This window comes from Nymphalis io, chromosome 1 (genome assembly GCF_905147045.1).
Source record: "Nymphalis io chromosome 1, ilAglIoxx1.1, whole genome shotgun sequence".
Lineage (NCBI taxonomy): Eukaryota > Metazoa > Arthropoda > Insecta > Lepidoptera > Nymphalidae > Nymphalis > Nymphalis io.
This window is the reverse complement of record NC_065888.1, coordinates 7,260,771-7,280,151: the sequence shown is the minus strand read 5'-3', so window position 1 is coordinate 7,280,151 and position 19,381 is coordinate 7,260,771. Positions and strand designations below refer to the sequence as shown.

Genomic DNA, 19,381 nt, shown 5'->3' with positions numbered 1-19,381 from the left:
TCAATGTGACCTCGTAATGTGTAATCGTACCTGGTAAATCTTTACCATATATATCGCTTTACCCAGTTAACCTTCATCTTATAAAGTATCTCTTGTATTACATAGTCTGTATTTGAATATTGTAATAATTGAATAACTTTATTTAAAAACTTCAAGTCACACTGTCACACTCACCGTCTGTTTTTAGAGGGCTATAACTTATTTTATTTTTTATATTATATTACTAGCAAAACCCGCAGCTTCGCAAGCGTGGAATTTAGTTTGCAACAATTTGAAATCACAGAAAGACTCTTCAATTTTGTTTATTTGATATAGATATTTTATGTTATACATTATTTGCATATTACAAGATAGTTGATCAAAATAGAACAGATAGATCGAATAATCGCCTGTAACGGTCACAACAATGCTAACAACGATTCCCTGTTGAATTGAATCTCAATTTCCATAATCTGGACACAAAATACCCGCCTAGAGAGATAGAAGAAGAAGAAATAGATAAATAGTTCTATTAGTATCTTGTTAATTACTGCAATTATATTAAACCTAATAACTTATAAAACTATTCCTGTACCCTAAACACATAGACAAGAGTAAATTGTGAATATGAAGGTCCCTTTTAAGGGGTATTTTCTTATACTAAATATGAAAATATATAATTTGAAAATGATTTAAGTAAATCGATGAAAATTTATCATACTGAGTCTAAAATTTTGATAAAAAAATACAGAAAATAATTCTTTACTTACAAATAACAGGAAAACCTAGAAGAAACCTGTGGTCTTATAATTATATTGTTGGTCATTCAATATTGTGCTCACAACTACTTGTATGTGTTTTTTTGTACAGAACTTACTCGTATACTCGTTTTTATTACTCGTACAACTTTACTTCGTAGGTCTTAAAAGAACATGGTACATACTTATTCATTATACGGAACCCACTCCACGTGAGCTCAATTTGATATTGACTTTTTTTATCGTACAACGTTCTTTTTATGCAATAGACATAAATAGATACTTGATAGATAAGATTTAGGCAGACGCTTGCTCGTCACAGAAAATTAATTTATACATAGGCAACGGCCTAGCATATTATAATTAAAAAAAACAATTATTAGATAGCATTCACTTTTGTTGCTTTCTTATTGACCCACTACGCTTAACAAAAAGTTACAACAATTGCTTTGCTTCTTGTCACCAAGGAAAAATATTTATCAAAATAACTAAATTTGGTAAGTGCATTAATTACTCGTGTAAACATTATCAGACTGCAATAATACGCAAACAAAACGAACAAGGTCTCGCAAGTAACACTGATTATTAAGAACTCGAATCGTTTCTGAGTATTGCTGCTACTTTATCGCAGATCAATAAGTATCGACGCACAATATGTATCTATGTACAATGATAGAGCAAAAAACTCAGGCGCAAGGTCTCGGGTTTTGTATACATTTTAGATGATGATGATAAGTTTTAGACATATTCATTAAATATAATTGTGCTAAAGGAACGAACACACTTGTAAGCTAACGTTTGCGATGTATATTTTTTAAATAGGTAGAATAATGACAGGCCGGTTAGCATGGTTAGTAGATACTTGCCTTTCACGCCGAAGGTTGTAGTTTCGATTCCCACCTAGAACAGACATTTGTGTGCATGAACATGCCTGTTTGTCCTGAGTCTGGGTGTAATTATCTATATAAGTATGTATTTACAAAAGAAAAGTAGTGTATGTAGTAGTAAAAGTAGTATCAGTTGTCTGGTTTCCATAATATAAGTTCTGCTTAGTTTAGGATCAGATGGCCGTGTGTGAATAATGTCCCAGGATATAATTATAATACCACTTCTTTTTAGAACTTTATAACTATATACCTACTAAAGTTTTTGTTTAATTTTTTCCTGCGCAATCAAACAATACAATACTGCACGGTTCATTTAACGAATCGTTATTGTACCGACCGATCGTTTTTGAGTTACGAGTAACTCAAAACCCGTTTCGGTGTTTCCTATAAGTTTTAACGTTTCATGCATACAACTTCGAAATTTACAAAGCTTTTTTATTTATATGAATTCTTAGATATAGTAACCGAGTATGATTCCGACACGGAAGTATCTATTGAGTTGTAACCGTACAAATCTAGATATAACAATGTCTTCACACTGGCCTGGATTACTAGATTGGCAAGCAGTGAGGTTTTCAAGGAAAAAGGTTTTGAGGAAATGAATCATAATATTAATCATAACAATTCTAGAATACTCGCATCAAAATAGGTATATCAGAAGTCGGTTGTTGACATTACACGGGTGACTACTTGAGCTTACAGAATATTAGTTTAGTTTCAGATCTGCAGTTCTTGCAGATCTTATATAATGGTCGTTTTGATATCTTCCTGTTACGCTGTTTCTTACACAGAACAGTACCCGTAAACTAAACATATTTAATCGAGTAACAAATATAACCAGTGTATATATTTGCCTTATATCATCTTTAAAACTAGTTTTTCTAATACATCAGGCATAATAAAAAAACTCTTAAATATATTTTGATAGTCATGATTGAATCTAAAAGTTTCACTTCGATTACTTAAAGGAAATAAGTAACAAACATATTATTATTCTTAGAAAAATTAACATGATAATCATTAAATTTTGTTCTGAAATAATACTATTTGAAGTGAAAACTTCTTTAGGCGCGTTGCGTCGGTTTATCGTAGGGGATAAACTTGTGGCTTCGCGTCACCGACATGCTAATGTTAATATAATGAAATCATTGAAAGTACAAATAATTTAAGTATTGTGGAAATTAATGAAGATAATAATTATTGAAAATATATACAAATAATATAAGTGTATTTTAACTATTATTTATTTAAATTAAGCTGTATTAATATTTTGTACCGAGTTTGCTACATACTGTGTATTTTGATGAATAAAAAGCTATGGAATAATAAAAAGCGATGGAATTATTACTTGAAGTGCCAATATTTGTGAACATCGGAGAAATATATTTTATAGCTTTAAGTTTTCCTTTACAATATTGTCAGTAAATAAATATCAATCATTTTGATATGAAAAAAACATTCGTCTATTTAGCTTAAATAAACCATAACCATACCTGCTACTTAATATAACAAAATAGAGGAATGTTATTAAAACCTTTGTGATAAACATATATATCATATATACATATTTCTCTGAGAAAATGACAATAAAAATAAACTGTCTGATTCTTGTAGTGTCGAAAGTTTCAGATTAATAAAATTATTGTGTAACTTACTTACTAAAAAAAACCGAGATGGCCCAGTGGTAAGAACGCGTGAATCTTAACCGATGATCATGGGTTCAAACCCGGGCAAGCACCACTGAATTTTCATGTGCTTAATTTGTTATTATAATTCATCTCGTGCTTGACGGTGAAGGAAAACATAGTGAGGAAACCTGCATGTGTCGAATTTCACTTAAATTCTGCAACGTGTGTATTCCACCAAACCGCATTGGAGCAGCGTGGTGGAATAAGCTCCAAGCCTTCTCCTCAAAAAGGGAGAGGAGGCCTTAGCCCAGCAGTGGGACATTCACAGGCTGTTACTGGTAACTCACTCTAACATGACAAAATATTATAGCAATATTTCTCTTCATTCATTATCATAACGTACAATATAATATAAAACTAAAAATAACACTAAAATTTCCTTAACTTGTCTTATAATTTGCTATTTTCTATGAATATCTTTAATATAACCTTGTGTATTATTCAGTAAGATTAATAACGCGGAATTAGATTTAAATCGCACTCGAAGATTTATATAAAACTCATGTTTACAATTATAGCCACTTATATATTAAACAAATTAAACCTTGGTTCAGCATATAAACTTGTTTAATCCATTACCCGTCAGTCAATCGGGACTTTAACGAAATTTACGCAAAAACACTAACAAAAAATTAAAGAACATTGTAAACATTTGTTATATCATGACATAATCAGGTTCGTATATAAGATGCTGCAGGATGTTGACGGGCACAGTCCTAAGATGGCGAGGTTCGCGATAGCTTGTGTGGTTCTTGGGGTCATTGTGTGTGTCCATGCGGCACCTGGTAATTTTTTTTATTGTTTTGTACTATTAAATAAGTTGGTTTCGATCTTACCCAATAAAACATAGTTATGAAAACACAGAAGTGTTAAAACGTTATAATAAGAAGCATGATTAATTTAATGAAATTAGTTTGAATTAATCTTTAAAATCATTAATTTAACTTTATTATTTTCAGGCTATGGCAGCGGAGGTCATAGTGGTGGAGGCGGATTTGGCAGCGGTGGCGGCGGCGGCGGCGGTGGGGGTGGAGGTGGATTAGGCGGTGGCGGAGGACAAGGTCATGGAGGAGGCGGCGGATTCGGCGGCGGATTCGGCGGTGGCGGTGGAAGTGGTGGTGGACTTGGCGGTGGTCACGGTGGAAGCGGTAGTGGCGGACTTGGAGGTGGTCAAGGCGGAAGCGGCGGCGCAGGACTTGGTGGTGGCCACGGAAGCGGTGGAGGCGGTGGCGGCGGACTAGGAAGCGGCCATGGTGGAAGTGGTGGCGGCGGACTTGGTGGCGGCCACGGTGGAAATGGTGGTGGAGGACTTGGCGGTGGCCACGGCGGTGGCGGTGGACTTGGAGGTGGAGGTGGTAATGGCGGAGGCAACGGCGGTGGCGGTGGACTTGGAGGTGGCAGCGGGCTTGACGGTGGCAATGGCGGTGGCGGTCATGGTGGGCACGGTGGTGGACATGGCGGACATGGCGGACATGGCGGACACGGCGGAGGTGGCAGTGCAAACGCCCAAGCTAGTGCTAGCGCCAGCGCCGGTAGCGGTGGTTACGGTGGTCACAAAGGCGGATACGGGTGAGTAACAAGGCTATAATTCTAAGTTTAAAATAATACACTTATGTTGTCTTATTATTTAAGTTAAAATAAACAATGAAGCACTGCAAAAGCAATTTTCGTCGCATTTTAGCAGCATGAACTACATAATACTTAAAAGTACACAATTATAACGTATATATGTTTTTTCCAGACGCTAAGCCTACCAAGAAAATTGCTAATTTAATAACTTCAGAAGAAGCAAACTCATTGTGATATATAAATAACACGATTTCATAATATTGCTATTAATATTATGTAATAAATACTTCATTAATATATCAGTTATTTACCAAATGGATTGTTTTATTTATATCTGCTATATAACACACTGGTATAGAAAGCTTTATTTAAATTCATTCAATACGTTACATGATATTCGACGATTATTAAAAAAATATTAAAAAATTTTTGAGCCTTTGCGTATTAGGGAAATTTAAAAAAAATACTTTGGTAATCATAATACACGATATCTGAATATCTAATAATATTAGAATTCTACCTCTTCAACTATAGTGTCTACGTTAACTGCATATACCTGCCTATTCAAGAAAATATTATAAAACAACTTATAACATGTCATACGCACCAATCGTGTGGTTCATCTCTTTAAAATTACCACATAACATATTAGCAAAAACACTAACTGGTAACGTAATAATATCAATACTTATTTTTTTACACACGTCGATACTATATATACCTAAAGTAATCATATAAAAACATAACAAAAATTTTGTTAAGCAATATTAAAATAAAAAATATCATAAAAATGTAACGCCAAATGAAGATAAGTGATTTCTTTGATAATTTCCGTACATTTCTTGTTTTTAACCAAACATTCAAAACAAAAACAATATACTGCAATCAGTAACTCGTTTTTTATTATGACACTTAAATGTTTTGTATTACTATTATATTATGTTATACCCAAGTATATATATATATATATATATATATATATATATATATATATATATATATATATATATATATATGTAAAACAAATTATAAAGGCTAGGTATGTAATTAATTTTGCCTAGAACAGGATAAATAATAATATTTTTTAAACACAACATTGAGTCGTCTAATCCGGTCGGTATAAAGTAATTATACAATATCTCGGAAAAACCAATACATTTTTCCTTATTTATAAATAATAAAGTTACTTAATAAAAAAAAACAGAAATAATTGTAGAAAGACTATACCTAAATCTTCAGCTTTTTGCTCAAACTTTATTTATATAATATATAAATAAAATATTTTCGTATGATATACGAATATACTTATTGGCTGCGCTGCCAAGCTGCGCCAATGCGGGTTAAAGGATACAAATATGGCAATCTTGTAGGTTGCCTTCACAACCAAGCACTAAAAAAACACACAAATTAAGCAAAATTCAATGGTTGCTCGTGTTTGAAACCGCATTCTACGGTTAAGGTTCAGATTCGGTTGTTATACCACTGAACCATCTTGGCATAGATCCTTTATATTAAGTGAAAACTGTAATTATTCGTTAAGTCCCCCGTCTGTGACTACAATGCAATAAAATGCAAACAGCTAGTATTTCTGATTTGTTGTCACCGTTTGTTAATATACAGCAAATTAATAAAAATTGTAAAACGACATAATGGTTAAAAATACTAAATTAATATATCGGCTATTTACCAAAGGCATTGTTTGATTTACCTGTTATATATGTTGACCTAATAACAAACTGCTTTACAGAGCTTTATTTTAATTTCTGATTCTTTGTCATTATTTGCTAATATACAGCAAATCAAAAAAAATATGATTAAAGAATCACCTCTCATTAAATTTTTTTTTATTAATAAAAATTAAAACCGACAATTTACTTTAATAAGAAATAGTCATTGCTCCATTGATCCTTGCGTATCCCTACTACCCATATAGCTAAAAAATTTGCAGTGCAAGCATTAAAACCAAATGCAGCGGGGTATAATACTTTATTACTAACCGTATTAGAGCTCTCCAAATTTAGTAGTAAATTTTTATAGTTTTAATAGTAATATACTACTAAAACTTACTTTAGTTAATTTAATTGAAATAATTTAAATAAATATTATATGAAATGGCATAATCAGCGTACAAACCATAAATCTAGTTTCTCCTTATTGTAATTGCTTTTCCTTTTGTTATGTTCCGATTTCAATTTGCAAATGTTTGCGAAGTGGAATTGGACAAAATTTCAATGCCAATTATAATACTAAGGCTTATAATTGAGATGGGAATGCACGACACACGTCATGCCAAATGACGGCTTAAATTTATTTGAATCAATACAAGAGGAAAATACAGGTTAAAGAGAGTAAAAAAGTTTACAAATGAATGAAGGACACCTCTCAAGCAAAACGAAAAACGTTCACTTTCATTTTTCTAACACTAATATTATTGTAGATACTATTCTTGTTTTTTTTAATTTTCAAATTTAAAATTGAAGTGTCTAGGATATATGTAACATTTCAATGTTCCTTTTCTGTAAACATAATCTAAGGATGTTAGCAGATAATCTAAGTTGACATTTGGTTCTTACCACGAATGCTATTAAGTTCAAGTTTGCGGTTGGTCTAACCAAACAATGCTATACAATAACAAATTAACATTAAAAGTCTAAGGGACAATTTTCATTTCAACACGGACAGACAAATTTAAATTAGTCAATTTGTTAGTCACAGCATATTATCAAAACCGTGAAGTTCACGACCTTCATACTATACCAAATGGTTAATTTGACGTGGACCGTTCATCCTGTCACATGGGGAAAATGGTTATATAAAGGTATGAGTGGAATTAATCAGGCACAGAATGAAAATCATGACGAAGATAGTCTCCATTATTTTACTAGCATTAATCTTAACCAGCGTATTCGCATTACCTGGTAAGTATTATTTAACCTGATTTAAGGCTATTAATTGTGGCAGTCACTTTTTCAATGTCTTAAAATTTTAAAACCCAAATATGTACGGGTGACAATCAAAATAAGACGATCTTACGACTAACATAAGAAGATCAGTTATTTATAAATTATTTCGTTAGTGTTGTTTTGTTAAACAGTTTTATTATCCTGAAATTTATCATGAGGGTTAATTTTTAATATATTAATCTTTTATTTTTAGTAAATGTTATCAAAGTTTATACATGCACTTTTGAAGACATTTTACGAGATTAAATTAAACTTAAAGTTACGCGTACTTCATTTCGGAATGAAGATTCTACCGAAAAGATTTGCTTTCCTATCTGTTCGTTTAAAACACTGAATATTATTTGGAATATTTAGGTATAATATTGTGAGCTGTAAGAATTCCCACTTTGTAAAGTCATCTCAAATGGAGTTCAGAGCTTTATCTTGAGATCAGAAATAGCCAACACAAAGGCAGTTGAATCATCTATTTTAAATATAAAGTTATAACAACATTAAAACTGATAAAATTCACAGAACGTAAAAAGCGCGCTATCGATAATAGCGGATTTAACACTAATGGCGCAAAACGTGGAGCGGATGCAGGCGCGTGGGCTGGTGCCGCGGCCGCTAGCAGCAGCAGTAGTGAAAGTTCTAGTTCCAGTGAAAGTGGTGGATGTGATGGGGGAGCAGACAACAAGTAATTTGATTGATTTGATTTGATTTGAAATACGCAATTATTTAAGAACTAACGACAGAGTTTGGGACATATTTAAATCAAGTTTGTTTTATATTGTTTTCGCATTTGAAGCAATTAAATATCATTCCTATTATTATGTAATATACATTATATATTTACTTTAGTTGCAGCGATAGCAGCGAAGACACGGATCCTAAGGCCGAAATAAGTAAGAAAAATCAATCATTCGTCGGTACCTCCGCAGCTGCCTCGGCTTCCACTTATAGCTAAACCACAAATTAAATAATAATCAAAACAATATTACTGAGGAGCAAAATTATTTATTAATTAGTATTCATTTATCAAATAACATTAATTAGTAATGCTTACAAGTTGGCTCTAGGCATTGTCAAATATAACTTTTGTCTTTTTTATCTCCAAAACATTTGGTTGTAATTTTCGTAAATACACGCCAGAAAAATGAAAAAATATATTGTAATTAATATCATAAAAAGCCGAGATGGCCCTGTGGTAAGAACGCGTGAATCTTAACCGATGATCGTGGGTTCAAACCCGGGCAAGCACCACTGAATTTTCATGTGCTTAATTTGTGATTATAATTCATCTCGTGCTTTACGGTGAAGGAAAACATCGTGAGGAAACCTGCATGTGTCTAATTTCACTGAAATTCTGCCACATGTGAATTCTACCAACCCGCATTGGAGCAGCGTGGTGGAATAAGCTCCAAACCTTCTCTTCAAAAAGAGGAGAGGAGGCCTTTAGCCCAGCAGTGGGACATTCACAGACAGACATCAGGAAACAGCGACGATACTGTCCTTTTTTCAACGCTGGAAAAACGCATTACGCGTTTCCCCCACGGGAACAGTGGGGGGTATGTAGGGCTCGCCGGTGTCCAAGACGCCGAGTGCGCCCCAACCATCGGAATACCCACTAAAAAACCAGCCAGCCTTTCCGTCTTAACGAGGAGCGCCACGGGATCGCTTTCGCATGCTACCGTGACGCTAACTGCGACAATACTGTCCTAAAAAGCTTTAGTAAATACCTAATGTATTTAAAATTAGTTAGTCTATAATAAACAAACATCAGAAACAGACTAGTTTTATTTAATATCCTTTGTTAATGCACAAGTTACCTTACTTCATTTACAACGAGTCAAAATGTAATAATTTTAAAGTTTTAAAGAGTATTTTCCATGTGTGTTACTTTGAAAACTTAAGGATTTTTACTAAGTTAATTCACATACAGGAATAGTAATAATTTTCTACAGTTTTGTATTATGTATACTAATATTATATAATATTATTTTATATTATCTACAATTTATTATATTATTATTGATACGTAACACTTGTCCCCCCCCCCTAACACGGGTGCGAGGCGCTAGCGAAAACTATTTATGGATAAAATTAAATATTTTGTGATGTTATAGTAAAACGAAAAACATTTCAATAAAGTTTTTATTTACAAATAATTAAAAAAAAATACGTGACTAATGTCACAGTAACAAATCTACAGACACATCGAAGTTAAATCATTACAAAGCTGTACCGGAATCATGACCAGATTTTTATTCTATGATTAAAATGGACATATTATATCGTAGAAATCAATACATTTTTTTAAAACTTATAAAACTAACGTGAAAAAATATAGAGTACATTCGCGTACATATTCGCTACGTAAATTGTAATTTCTCTAAACATTTCTTTGTGATATTTTGGTACAATTTTATTACTAGTCATTATACTAACTTATAAAAAACATTTCGTACGAGCATACACGGTACTAGAGGCGTAAAATATTCATATTTATAAATAATTATAACATTAAAAAACAAACAATAATATTTTTATACTCATTGCAACGGGAAGCTTTTACATTTCGTAACACGTTATATGGCAAATCATTATCATAAAGATATATAAAATCGAAGATATTTATGAACTACATATGCTCATACGCTACAACATACTTAGGTATAGACAATTATCTGACGTACAAATGTTCTATCTACGACTTTAAAATAGAATCTAATCGAATACACCATTAATCCATTACAATTTTCTAGCAAACCCTAAACAATTTTGTCAATTCAACAAAAATCATATTAAACGGTACGTTAAAGTACATCATGATCGGTACATCTAAATCGAGGTATTAAACGTTAGCACTAAAAGATAGACTAGTAAAATTGTTTTCAATTACTATGAAGAGATATTTTGATCCTAAATACAAGCTATAAAAGTACAGTAACAAACAACAAATTCAGCTACTTCATAAACAATATATGAAAAGATATTGTTGAAAATGATTCTATATAAAGGCGAAAAATATTAAATTACATAAAAGCATTAACAGAGCGATTGCACAAGAACATTTCCTAAAGCTATGTTCAAATTATTTAGTATTACTTTGCGCGAGTCGAGTTATCAATTACATTATGAGAATTATACAAAACAGATTGCGCTCCGTCGAACTATTAATCTTGATTAATAGAAAAGACAATTAAAAAAAATATAATCATGATTCAATAATATAATGTTTGCACAGATTATATTTTGACATTTAACTATAAATAAGCTATTATAGCAAAGATGCCAAGTATAACCTATTTCAATAGAATGTGCACAGATAAAAAATATTGTAATTGACAATTGCAAGTTTTTTAATTCATAAAAAAGTTTTGATTTAAGTCCCTTTTTACACATTCTATTCACTGTGGCTTTACACTAAATAACAAATGGCATACTCGAACCAGCGCAAACAGAGCACTTCAATAAAATATTTTGTAATATCATGTTTCAATATAAAGCACCATATTCACAATTAAAAAAAATGTATTTAACGATGCTATCTTAAAAAATTACACTCGGTCGAATCTACGTTTTAAAAATTAGAATATTTAAAACTACTTACATTTAATTTAAAAACATTGCACGATTATAATGCACATTTAATAAGAAGTAGGAAAAATATTGTATTTTTTTAAATATACATTAATATAGAAAATGTTAACTCGTAAAAGCTACTGTAAAACTGCTTTATATGTAAAAAATATTAAGTATTATATTTGCGTTGGGTTGGCAGTGGCGTTCGTGTTATTAAATAAACTTGGAATTTAGTTATCTGTGTTTATTTTATTATTGCAATAGGAAATGCACTTTCCAAAAAATATATAAATAACTTTTTGCGATGTGTGATAAATAATCACAGATATATAGAAACTTTTTAGACACCTTTGTAGAATATCAGAGTTATCTTAAATCAAAATATATCTTATTTTTTCTAAATATTTTACACATGACCCAGCCTTATTAGCCTTCCATTATTACGAGAAAGGTTATTTGTATAAAATAGTATAATAATTGCAAAAAATTGTAACTATAGCTTGCCATATGAAAAGCTATAATATTATATATATTATAGCTTTCTTATATAATATTAATGTAAGGATATATTAAGAGCAAGTCAACATTCATTAACAAAACGATATTTTACTAAACATTTCTAATCAAAATGTATCTTATACTTACAACACACTTGACGACTAAAGGTCGCCAAACTAAGTAATTTCATATCGCCAAATAACTCCAAGAATATATTTAAGTATAATAATTATATAATACGCATTGAAAATAGTTTCCAACTGGCCATAGCTATTGTGATGTTGAAATTGAAAACCAATATAAATACGTAAAAAACGTCCTAATAATTAACAGCTGTCTTAATTATACTAATATTATGTGATTATATATTCAATTGATTTAATATATTTACAGTATAATTAGCAGTAATTTGTATAAAAAAAACTCGCTCTAATCTAATATAAAAATCTAATCACTAGCCATGTAATTCGCAATAATCGAAAAAAAAAATGTATAACTTATGTGACCACAGCTTTATATTAATTTATTTCTCAGGTGTTTACAGCTTTAAATTGCTTTATTTGTGAAAATCAGTTTCAAATATTATTATTTTTTAAATTAACCTTTTTAAAAATATTGAGGCAGTGGTCACAAAGTTTTATAACTCAGTCCCAGTAATGTGATTTCTTTATAGAAATACATGTTAAAAAAAAAATCGTAACCATACAATTAAAACTATGTGTTTCGGGACTTCGCGGATCAAACCAGACCTTAATTCCCTCCTATAAAGATTACATTTAAAAAATCTTGTACTATTTCTATACAAAACAAAAATAAATGAAATAAAATAATCGTAATTCATTTCGAGCCATTAAAAATATTATGCATATTCATTTTATTACTTAAATAAAATTGAGCACAGATTAAAAAAAATAAGAAACTAGTATACAAAATGTATAAATAATAAAATGCAAAACTATTATTCCTTTGTTCAGTCATCATTAACCGTAAAAAGCGAGGAATAAAAAAAAATGATAACTACAGACTTAGTTATATTAAAAAATATGTTTTAATAACGCTTTAAGAATATCGTATTCTTAAATTTTAATTATTATTATGAATTACGTATTATCACCATATTAACGACAAAGAAGTAAATTTTTTCTAAATATGGGTTCTTAAAAACATTTATATTAAAAAAAAAACGTTAATATATAACTATAAATAGAAAAGTCGTAAATTTCGTTACAAAGCAATAACAATTCATGAAATCGAAATACTTTTCAACAATTGTATATCAAACTGACAACTTGAATCCCGGTGGTACTTTGACGAAGAACTGACATCGAGAATGCGTAGAATGAGTTCACGGAGTTTATAAAATTCTAAATATTCAAAAAATAACGCGTGCGCTACGATCCGGGAATAGTTGAATTTACAAAAATATCATATATCAAGACGGACAAAAGTAAATGAAGTAAGTTGAAGAAAATATATTAATTATCATAAGAATTATTGTGTTCTTATATGTAAAGACTTACGATAGACGTCTTATAATCTAGGATTCGGTCTCTCTTAATGAAGCTACGAATAGCTTTTTTTAGACCTGTCGAATTTTTGATTCTAATTAAAAATTGTATACAAATATTTAATTTGTAATAGGTTTCCTTGCCCCTCGATCACTATCGTCAATAGCACGATAGAACTATTTGATTAAGACAATATTTCATACCGATGTGGTAATTTCGACTGTTTCAGCTCAGACGCGCAGTCAAAGTATGAATGTTCGTGTGATTGTATGCCGGAGGGTGTGCGTGGGTGTTTGCGCAAAGGTGAGGTGGCAGCTATCAATGCAGATGCGTGTGAGGGTGTATGTAAAGGTGAGCGGGAGGGCGAGCGTAAGGTTGCGATTGAGGGTGAGTGTGAAGGTGTGTGTGGTACGCATCAGAGCGGCGTGTCCGAAGGCAGCTGGTCGCGGTCGGGTGCGCGATCGGCGGGGTTCATGTCGATCCGTCCAGCGCGGCTCCACACCAACATGTCCATTATGAAAGCGAGAAACATCAGCCCGGCCGACAGACCTGTAATACAAGTTAACAACTCGTTAACATTCTGTAGAACGTAATATTCAACTCTTACAAGTAAAAACATAAACAAATAGATCGAATATACGCTAAAAGTCATCGAGTAGAAGGAAAAGGGAGGCAGTACTGACCGAGGTAGAAGTGTCGCAGGCTGTCGCTGTCGTAGGAGGCGCAGGCGCCGAGCAGGCCGCACGCGGCGTCGCGCAGGCGGCACGCGGCGTCCACGGCGGCGCCGAACACGATGGGGCACGGCACGTTGCCGAACACGCCGATCGCGAACTGGATCACGCCCATCGCCATCGCCTTGTCTGCAAGACACACGACACTAAAAACGAGGCGACCGTTCCGAGGACTCGATCTGTATAAAACCGGGCTATTAGAAAGTTGGCAGTGACGCACTGTCGTGCCTCGACCAGCACCGCCGGTGTCAGACGTCAGTATCGGACTAGGAAGGGTGAGAAAATACAGAGTGCACCTGTGTTGTACCCACACTTTTGTATGACAATATTGCCTACACAGTTAGAGTTAGTAGTTTGTTGTGACGGGCGGCGGGGCCGTGGTCGGCGGAGGGTGGCTCACCGTGTTTATCGGTGCAGCGAATGATGAGCAGCACGGCGCCCACCTCGCCGCTGGCGTGCACGAACATGACGGCGGCGAAGATGGCGATGAAGGCGTATATCTGGTTGCAGGCGCCGCCGCACTCACCGCTCACCGCGAACCCGCTGGTCGCGAAGTCGTCCGACCCGTCCGACAGCTCGTAGCGATCTAGGCTGGGGAATTGATATTGACATCAGTTACGTGACTTCATATCACTGTAACCTTATCTTAACAATAAGAATATATTGTTTTACCTTGTTGCTTCAAAAACAGTTAATTTATATAAGAATAAACTCTTTGAAATATGCGACATTGGCTATAACAATATTAAAAAAAAACTTTTATTGCTAGTCAATTTTTAACATTTCACGAGTGAGACACAAAGTGAATCCTTTCATAATGACAATGAATTGCTATGAAGTTTCGAAGCTATGAAAGAAAAAAATTATAAAGTTGAATACTAACGGACGGATGGACGAAGGTTTCAATCGGTTGAATCATCTATATGTCGTGACAAGCGATATCGTTTAATATTAAGTTGCTGATTTGAGTATCATAGTACCAGAGAAGGGGTAAACACCGTGACGTCACTTGTTATTGTAAAGGCGGCACGTGGACAGAGTCGCGTTGGAAAGTGAAGAATTGAAATTGCACATTTACGATTTCGGACGCGGACCAGCTCACTTCTCCGAAACGAAATTGTCGGTTTACTCGGTTTTACTTTTAAGCAATGGACCCTGTACCACCTACTCAAGATGGAGACAGTAGTATCGCTTAGCCGTCGATCCCGTCGACATATATAAGATTAGTTTAAGTAATTTCCCTTACGTTTTGAAAGCCTTGTCGCCCTGCAGACTAGCGTCCACGCATGAACAGTTGAAATAAAGCCACGTGCTGTTGTCGAGCTGTTTGCTGCTCAAGCAGCCGGCCTGGCACGGAGATTGATATGTAAAGGAGTCCTGGAAAAAAAGTATTAACTTATTTAATATTTCATCAGATGTAAATGTATATGGATCATATATACATATCGGAATAGATTATTTGCAACATCTTTAGTATTATTTATAACACAAGTTTCAAAGAAGTCTTGGCAATAAGCATATGTAGCAGTCATTTCTTGTGTGCATTAAAAATATTTCAGTCTAATATAATTTAATAACAAACTGACACATACTTGCTATTAAACAGTCATACTAATTGGTCATCATAATTACATACAAATATCTACCAATTAATATGTACACTTTTAATTTACAATGATAAGGACCGCAAATGCCTGTATGATGCTAATGGCAATAATCATCAAGTCATTTGCTCCTCTGCCTACTTCTTATCAATAAAAAGTGAAATTATCGAGTTACAAACCTGTCCGCATACAGGCGAGTAAGGTGCACCGTAGCAGTGACACTCAGAGCTGCACGACAGATTGGCCACGTCGGTCGGAGTGAGCGCTCGGAAGCTCTCCTCGGGACAACTCACGAACATGAGCACCACCATACCTGAAAATAATATCTTTAATGGCCACTAGTATTCCGTGTGATTTCTTGAGATCCGTGTACCTTAGATGACTATTACCATAATTAAATAACAAAAATATTATTAAATATATCAACAAAAATATTATTAAATTATCTTACCGGCACTATATATAGCAGCGGTAGCAGCCGTCCAAGCGGCGACCTGTCTCGCTGTAGGTACCAATTTAAGTATCACCACGCCTGATGTAATTATACCCAATCCCATCACCAATATACCACCCAAACCTGAAACGGAGATAAAATAGTAATTACACAATTCCATAGTGTACCATCCATCGTCAAGAATACATTTCATCACATTTTTTTCCTAAAAAGAACAATTTATAACTGTATCCTCCAAAACATTGGAAATATTTGTGAAGTTTGTTATAAGCTTCATCGTTTGTTTAAAGTGAAGTAACCTCAAATAAAAAGTAATATCTATCTAACTATCATAACTAATGTAATAATTCCTGTATTATATCACCGTCGGGCGGCAATTAATTCTAGATCTCTAGCACAATAATATCCGCTTAAGCTGCTCGCTTTGGTAAACAGAATGTTTTGCATCGTAACTTTCTCCCTTTTAATATATTTTAAAATAAAATAGAAAAGGTTTTACTGATCATCATACCATATTATTCTAACATTTTAAGGAAAAAATCTCAAAAACACACCGGTTTCAATTTCGTGGTTTCAACAACTATAAATAATATTTTAAAATTATATCATTTCAATTCCACTTTATGTGAATCTCACAAACTTCGATTAACTATGAACACGTAATATGAGAGAAAATGAGAAAAACAGATTCGATTACCAATAGAAAATTTAATTCTAGTACCTCACCCGAGACAAGGTTGGCATCATGCGTAGGCAAGCGGAACTGCTTCTCCAAATATTTGGGTAGGAAGGAGTAAACACCGCTGATAGGCATCAAATGTAATACGGACGACGCGGTCCGCCACATCAATATGTCATTGGTCAGTTGACGTTTAATCGTCGCGAAGAAATCTGAAAACAAAATCCGTTAAAGTTGATTAATTTTGAAAATTGTTACTAATTTGTGGATTTTACCAAACTACCTATGTAGTTGTTTCATTTAACTTGAGCTTTTTATTAAGACTACATACATAAATTAACGAATATATTATAAAAATATGTGTTGAGTAATCGATAGATACCTTTGAAAAATGGTCCTTTTCTTTCGATGTTCTTCTTCGGATGCAGCGGAATTGGACTTTGTTTGATTTGACGTGGGAAAAAGAACATCAACGCCGACAGTATAACGATAAATCCTGCTATAAACACCATGCCTGTAAAAAAAACGATTTTCTAATCTATTTAAAATAATTATGATCAACATTTCAGGTATATTTATTCCTGAATATGAAAAAAATATTTCTCCTAATGCAAGAATTTTACGTAAGATATATTTTTTATAGTATATGTAGGCGAACGAGCATATGGGCCACCTGATGGTAAGTGGTCACCAAACGCCCATAGACATTGGCATTGCAAGAAATGTTAACCATAGCTTACATAGCCAATGCGCCTACCAATCTTTGGAAGTAAGATGTTATGTCCCTTGTACCTGTAATTACACTGGCTGGCTCACCCTTCAAACCGAAACACAAAAATACCAAGTACTGCTGTTTTGCGATAGAATATCTGATGAGTGGGTTATATCTACCCAGACGAGCTTGCACAAAGCCCTACCACAAGTTAAGATTAAACATTTTTAGTTATTTGACCTTTCATCCTTAAGAAGGGATATCTTCTTTTGAGAGTTGCATTTTGTTCCTTATTGTTATACGCCTCGTAAGCAAACTGTTGTTGTTTTTAAATAAATCGAGCAGAACACAAAAATCTAAAACTATATTACTAAATAAGACATGTATCATCATCATATTTATTATCAGCCTAAGCATAAGGCTCCCCTAAAGCACGCCACTGAGCCTGATCTGTTTCTTATATTCCAACCACTAAATTAACCATTTATATATTGGAAATTAAAACGAATTATAAAAAAAATTGGTTTCAGTTCGACAGGTGCTTCTAGGCCTGCGATAGCTACATATGAGTGTCATCAAAATCTAAAATTGATCGAATTTTCTGTTACTAATTTTAAAAAACGTTTTTTATTATTATTATAATGAGCTTATTAATAAAGTAACACTAATTTAATGTAATTAATAATAATATTACAACTTGAGAAAGTGTGTTAATTTGCGTAGCTATTTATGGATAATTAACTCAACTGTTTATGACAATCTACACGCGAAAAATTTGAGACAAGGAAGCAGACATTGACTACTTTAACCGAGTCATTATTGTCGTAATAAGTAAAAATATTTATTTTCTCCCACAAATGTTACAAAAAATACATATAAGGTTGAAACTCCCTTATAAAAATGGAAACACTTGTATCAGAAGGCCTCACTCTACCTCTATAACTAGAAAAATACATTAACAGTATTTTTAAAAATAGAAGTACATGTGATATGTACATACAATTTTGTGATGTAACTACCAACGTACATGAGACACAGGCTAGTTATTGTTATGTCTATTATAGACGCATATTGTTATGTAAAATATACAAATATAATAGTAGATTTATATTTAGATGCTGCTGAATAAATAATTTTATAATTTAAAATAAAAAACTACTATATGTTTACGTTTAAAAAAACAATGGCCTATGGCTACACTTATAATTATACGTACATATTATAGACTGGCCGGTTGCTATATTTACCCAACCATTATTATTTTGTTTCAGCAACCATTATTTTGTAGCCGTATAGCTATGGATATTGGCTGTTAGTCATCAATTACGAAGCGTCCTTTAAAACACAATTTTTATCTAGTATCGATTGCTTTTAAGGAAACATTTTGGTTAATACCTACTAATATATACATAGTAATTTTATTATTATTATTGTTATTTATTATTTATGAGTTTAATTACATGTTGGAATATTAAGAAGTAAGGAACAATTCTCCCACACTAATGGCTTAAGACAGGTCTTAGAAATAATATAATACGAAAGTGAGTTTGTTCATTCGTTTGTTTGTTATACTTTCGCGTCTAAACTACTCCACCGATCATCATGAATATTTAAATACACGTTTAGAAGGGTATGTACAGAAAAAGCCATAGAGTACCTTACTCTCACGTGGGCGAAGCCGAGTTTGGAAATTGTTTATTTATCATAATATGAATATTATAAAACAAAATTCTCTCGCTGCGTATGTCTGTCCTGTTTGAACGCGGTTAATTCAAAAACTTTCGAAT

The 19,381-nt window shown here is 33.0% G+C and overlaps 3 protein-coding genes across 7 annotated transcripts in view; 2 read left to right on the top strand and 1 right to left on the bottom strand.

Annotated features, from left to right (window-relative positions):
• The first annotated feature begins 3,912 nt into the window (after nucleotides 1-3,912).
• LOC126769443 (acanthoscurrin-2-like) lies at nucleotides 3,913-5,196 on the top strand. Of its 2 annotated transcripts, XM_050488260.1 has the most exons (4): nucleotides 3,914-4,097; nucleotides 4,272-4,658; nucleotides 4,707-4,881; nucleotides 5,054-5,196. In XM_050488260.1, the coding sequence occupies exons 1-4, from the start codon at nucleotides 4,001-4,003 to the stop codon at nucleotides 5,058-5,060; spliced, it is 666 nt and encodes a 221-aa protein (XP_050344217.1). In that variant the 5' UTR covers nucleotides 3,914-4,000; the 3' UTR covers nucleotides 5,061-5,196. The 2 variants fall into 2 exon arrangements, with proteins under 2 accessions (XP_050344208.1, XP_050344217.1); XM_050488251.1 differs by having other exon boundaries at nucleotides 3,913-4,097; nucleotides 4,272-4,881.
• Nucleotides 5,197-7,607: 2,411 nt separating this feature from the next.
• LOC126769659 (uncharacterized) lies at nucleotides 7,608-8,962 on the top strand. Its single transcript, XM_050488548.1, has 3 exons — nucleotides 7,608-7,799; nucleotides 8,358-8,520; nucleotides 8,685-8,962. Exons 1-3 carry the CDS (start codon nucleotides 7,727-7,729, stop codon nucleotides 8,788-8,790), a joined length of 342 nt encoding a protein of 113 aa, XP_050344505.1. The 5' UTR covers nucleotides 7,608-7,726; the 3' UTR covers nucleotides 8,791-8,962.
• A 1,003-nt stretch (nucleotides 8,963-9,965) lies between these two features.
• LOC126768833 (solute carrier organic anion transporter family member 74D-like) overlaps nucleotides 9,966-19,381 on the bottom strand; it is a 58,000-nt gene continuing 48,584 nt past the window's right edge. For all 4 annotated transcript variants that reach the window (XM_050487193.1, XM_050487202.1, XM_050487206.1 and 1 more), the window contains exons 4-11: nucleotides 17,265-17,396; nucleotides 16,930-17,094; nucleotides 16,201-16,326; nucleotides 15,929-16,062; nucleotides 15,392-15,522; nucleotides 14,546-14,736; nucleotides 14,098-14,274; nucleotides 9,966-13,963 (exon numbers count right to left, since the gene is read on the bottom strand). In XM_050487193.1, coding sequence (XP_050343150.1) covers nucleotides 13,830-13,963; nucleotides 14,098-14,274; nucleotides 14,546-14,736; nucleotides 15,392-15,522; nucleotides 15,929-16,062; nucleotides 16,201-16,326; nucleotides 16,930-17,094; nucleotides 17,265-17,396 — 1,190 coding nt within the window. In that variant the 3' untranslated portion in view covers nucleotides 9,966-13,829. The remainder of the gene's footprint in view (nucleotides 13,964-14,097; nucleotides 14,275-14,545; nucleotides 14,737-15,391; nucleotides 15,523-15,928; nucleotides 16,063-16,200; nucleotides 16,327-16,929; nucleotides 17,095-17,264; nucleotides 17,397-19,381) is intronic.

Excerpts from the sequence above, each read along its gene's own strand:
- LOC126769443 (XM_050488251.1), top strand. The coding sequence starts at position 4,001 with ATGCTGCAGGATGTTGACGGGCACAGTCCTAAGATGGCGAGGTTCGCG. Across the intron at positions 4,098-4,271 it reads GTGTGTCCATGCGGCACCTG|GCTATGGCAGCGGAGGTCAT; the intron begins GTAATTTTTTTT and ends TATTATTTTCAG.
- LOC126769659 (XM_050488548.1), top strand. The coding sequence starts at position 7,727 with ATGAAAATCATGACGAAGATAGTCTCCATTATTTTACTAGCATTAATC. Across the intron at positions 7,800-8,357 it reads CAGCGTATTCGCATTACCTG|AACGTAAAAAGCGCGCTATC; the intron begins GTAAGTATTATT and ends TAAAATTCACAG. Across the intron at positions 8,521-8,684 it reads GATGGGGGAGCAGACAACAA|TTGCAGCGATAGCAGCGAAG; the intron begins GTAATTTGATTG and ends TATTTACTTTAG.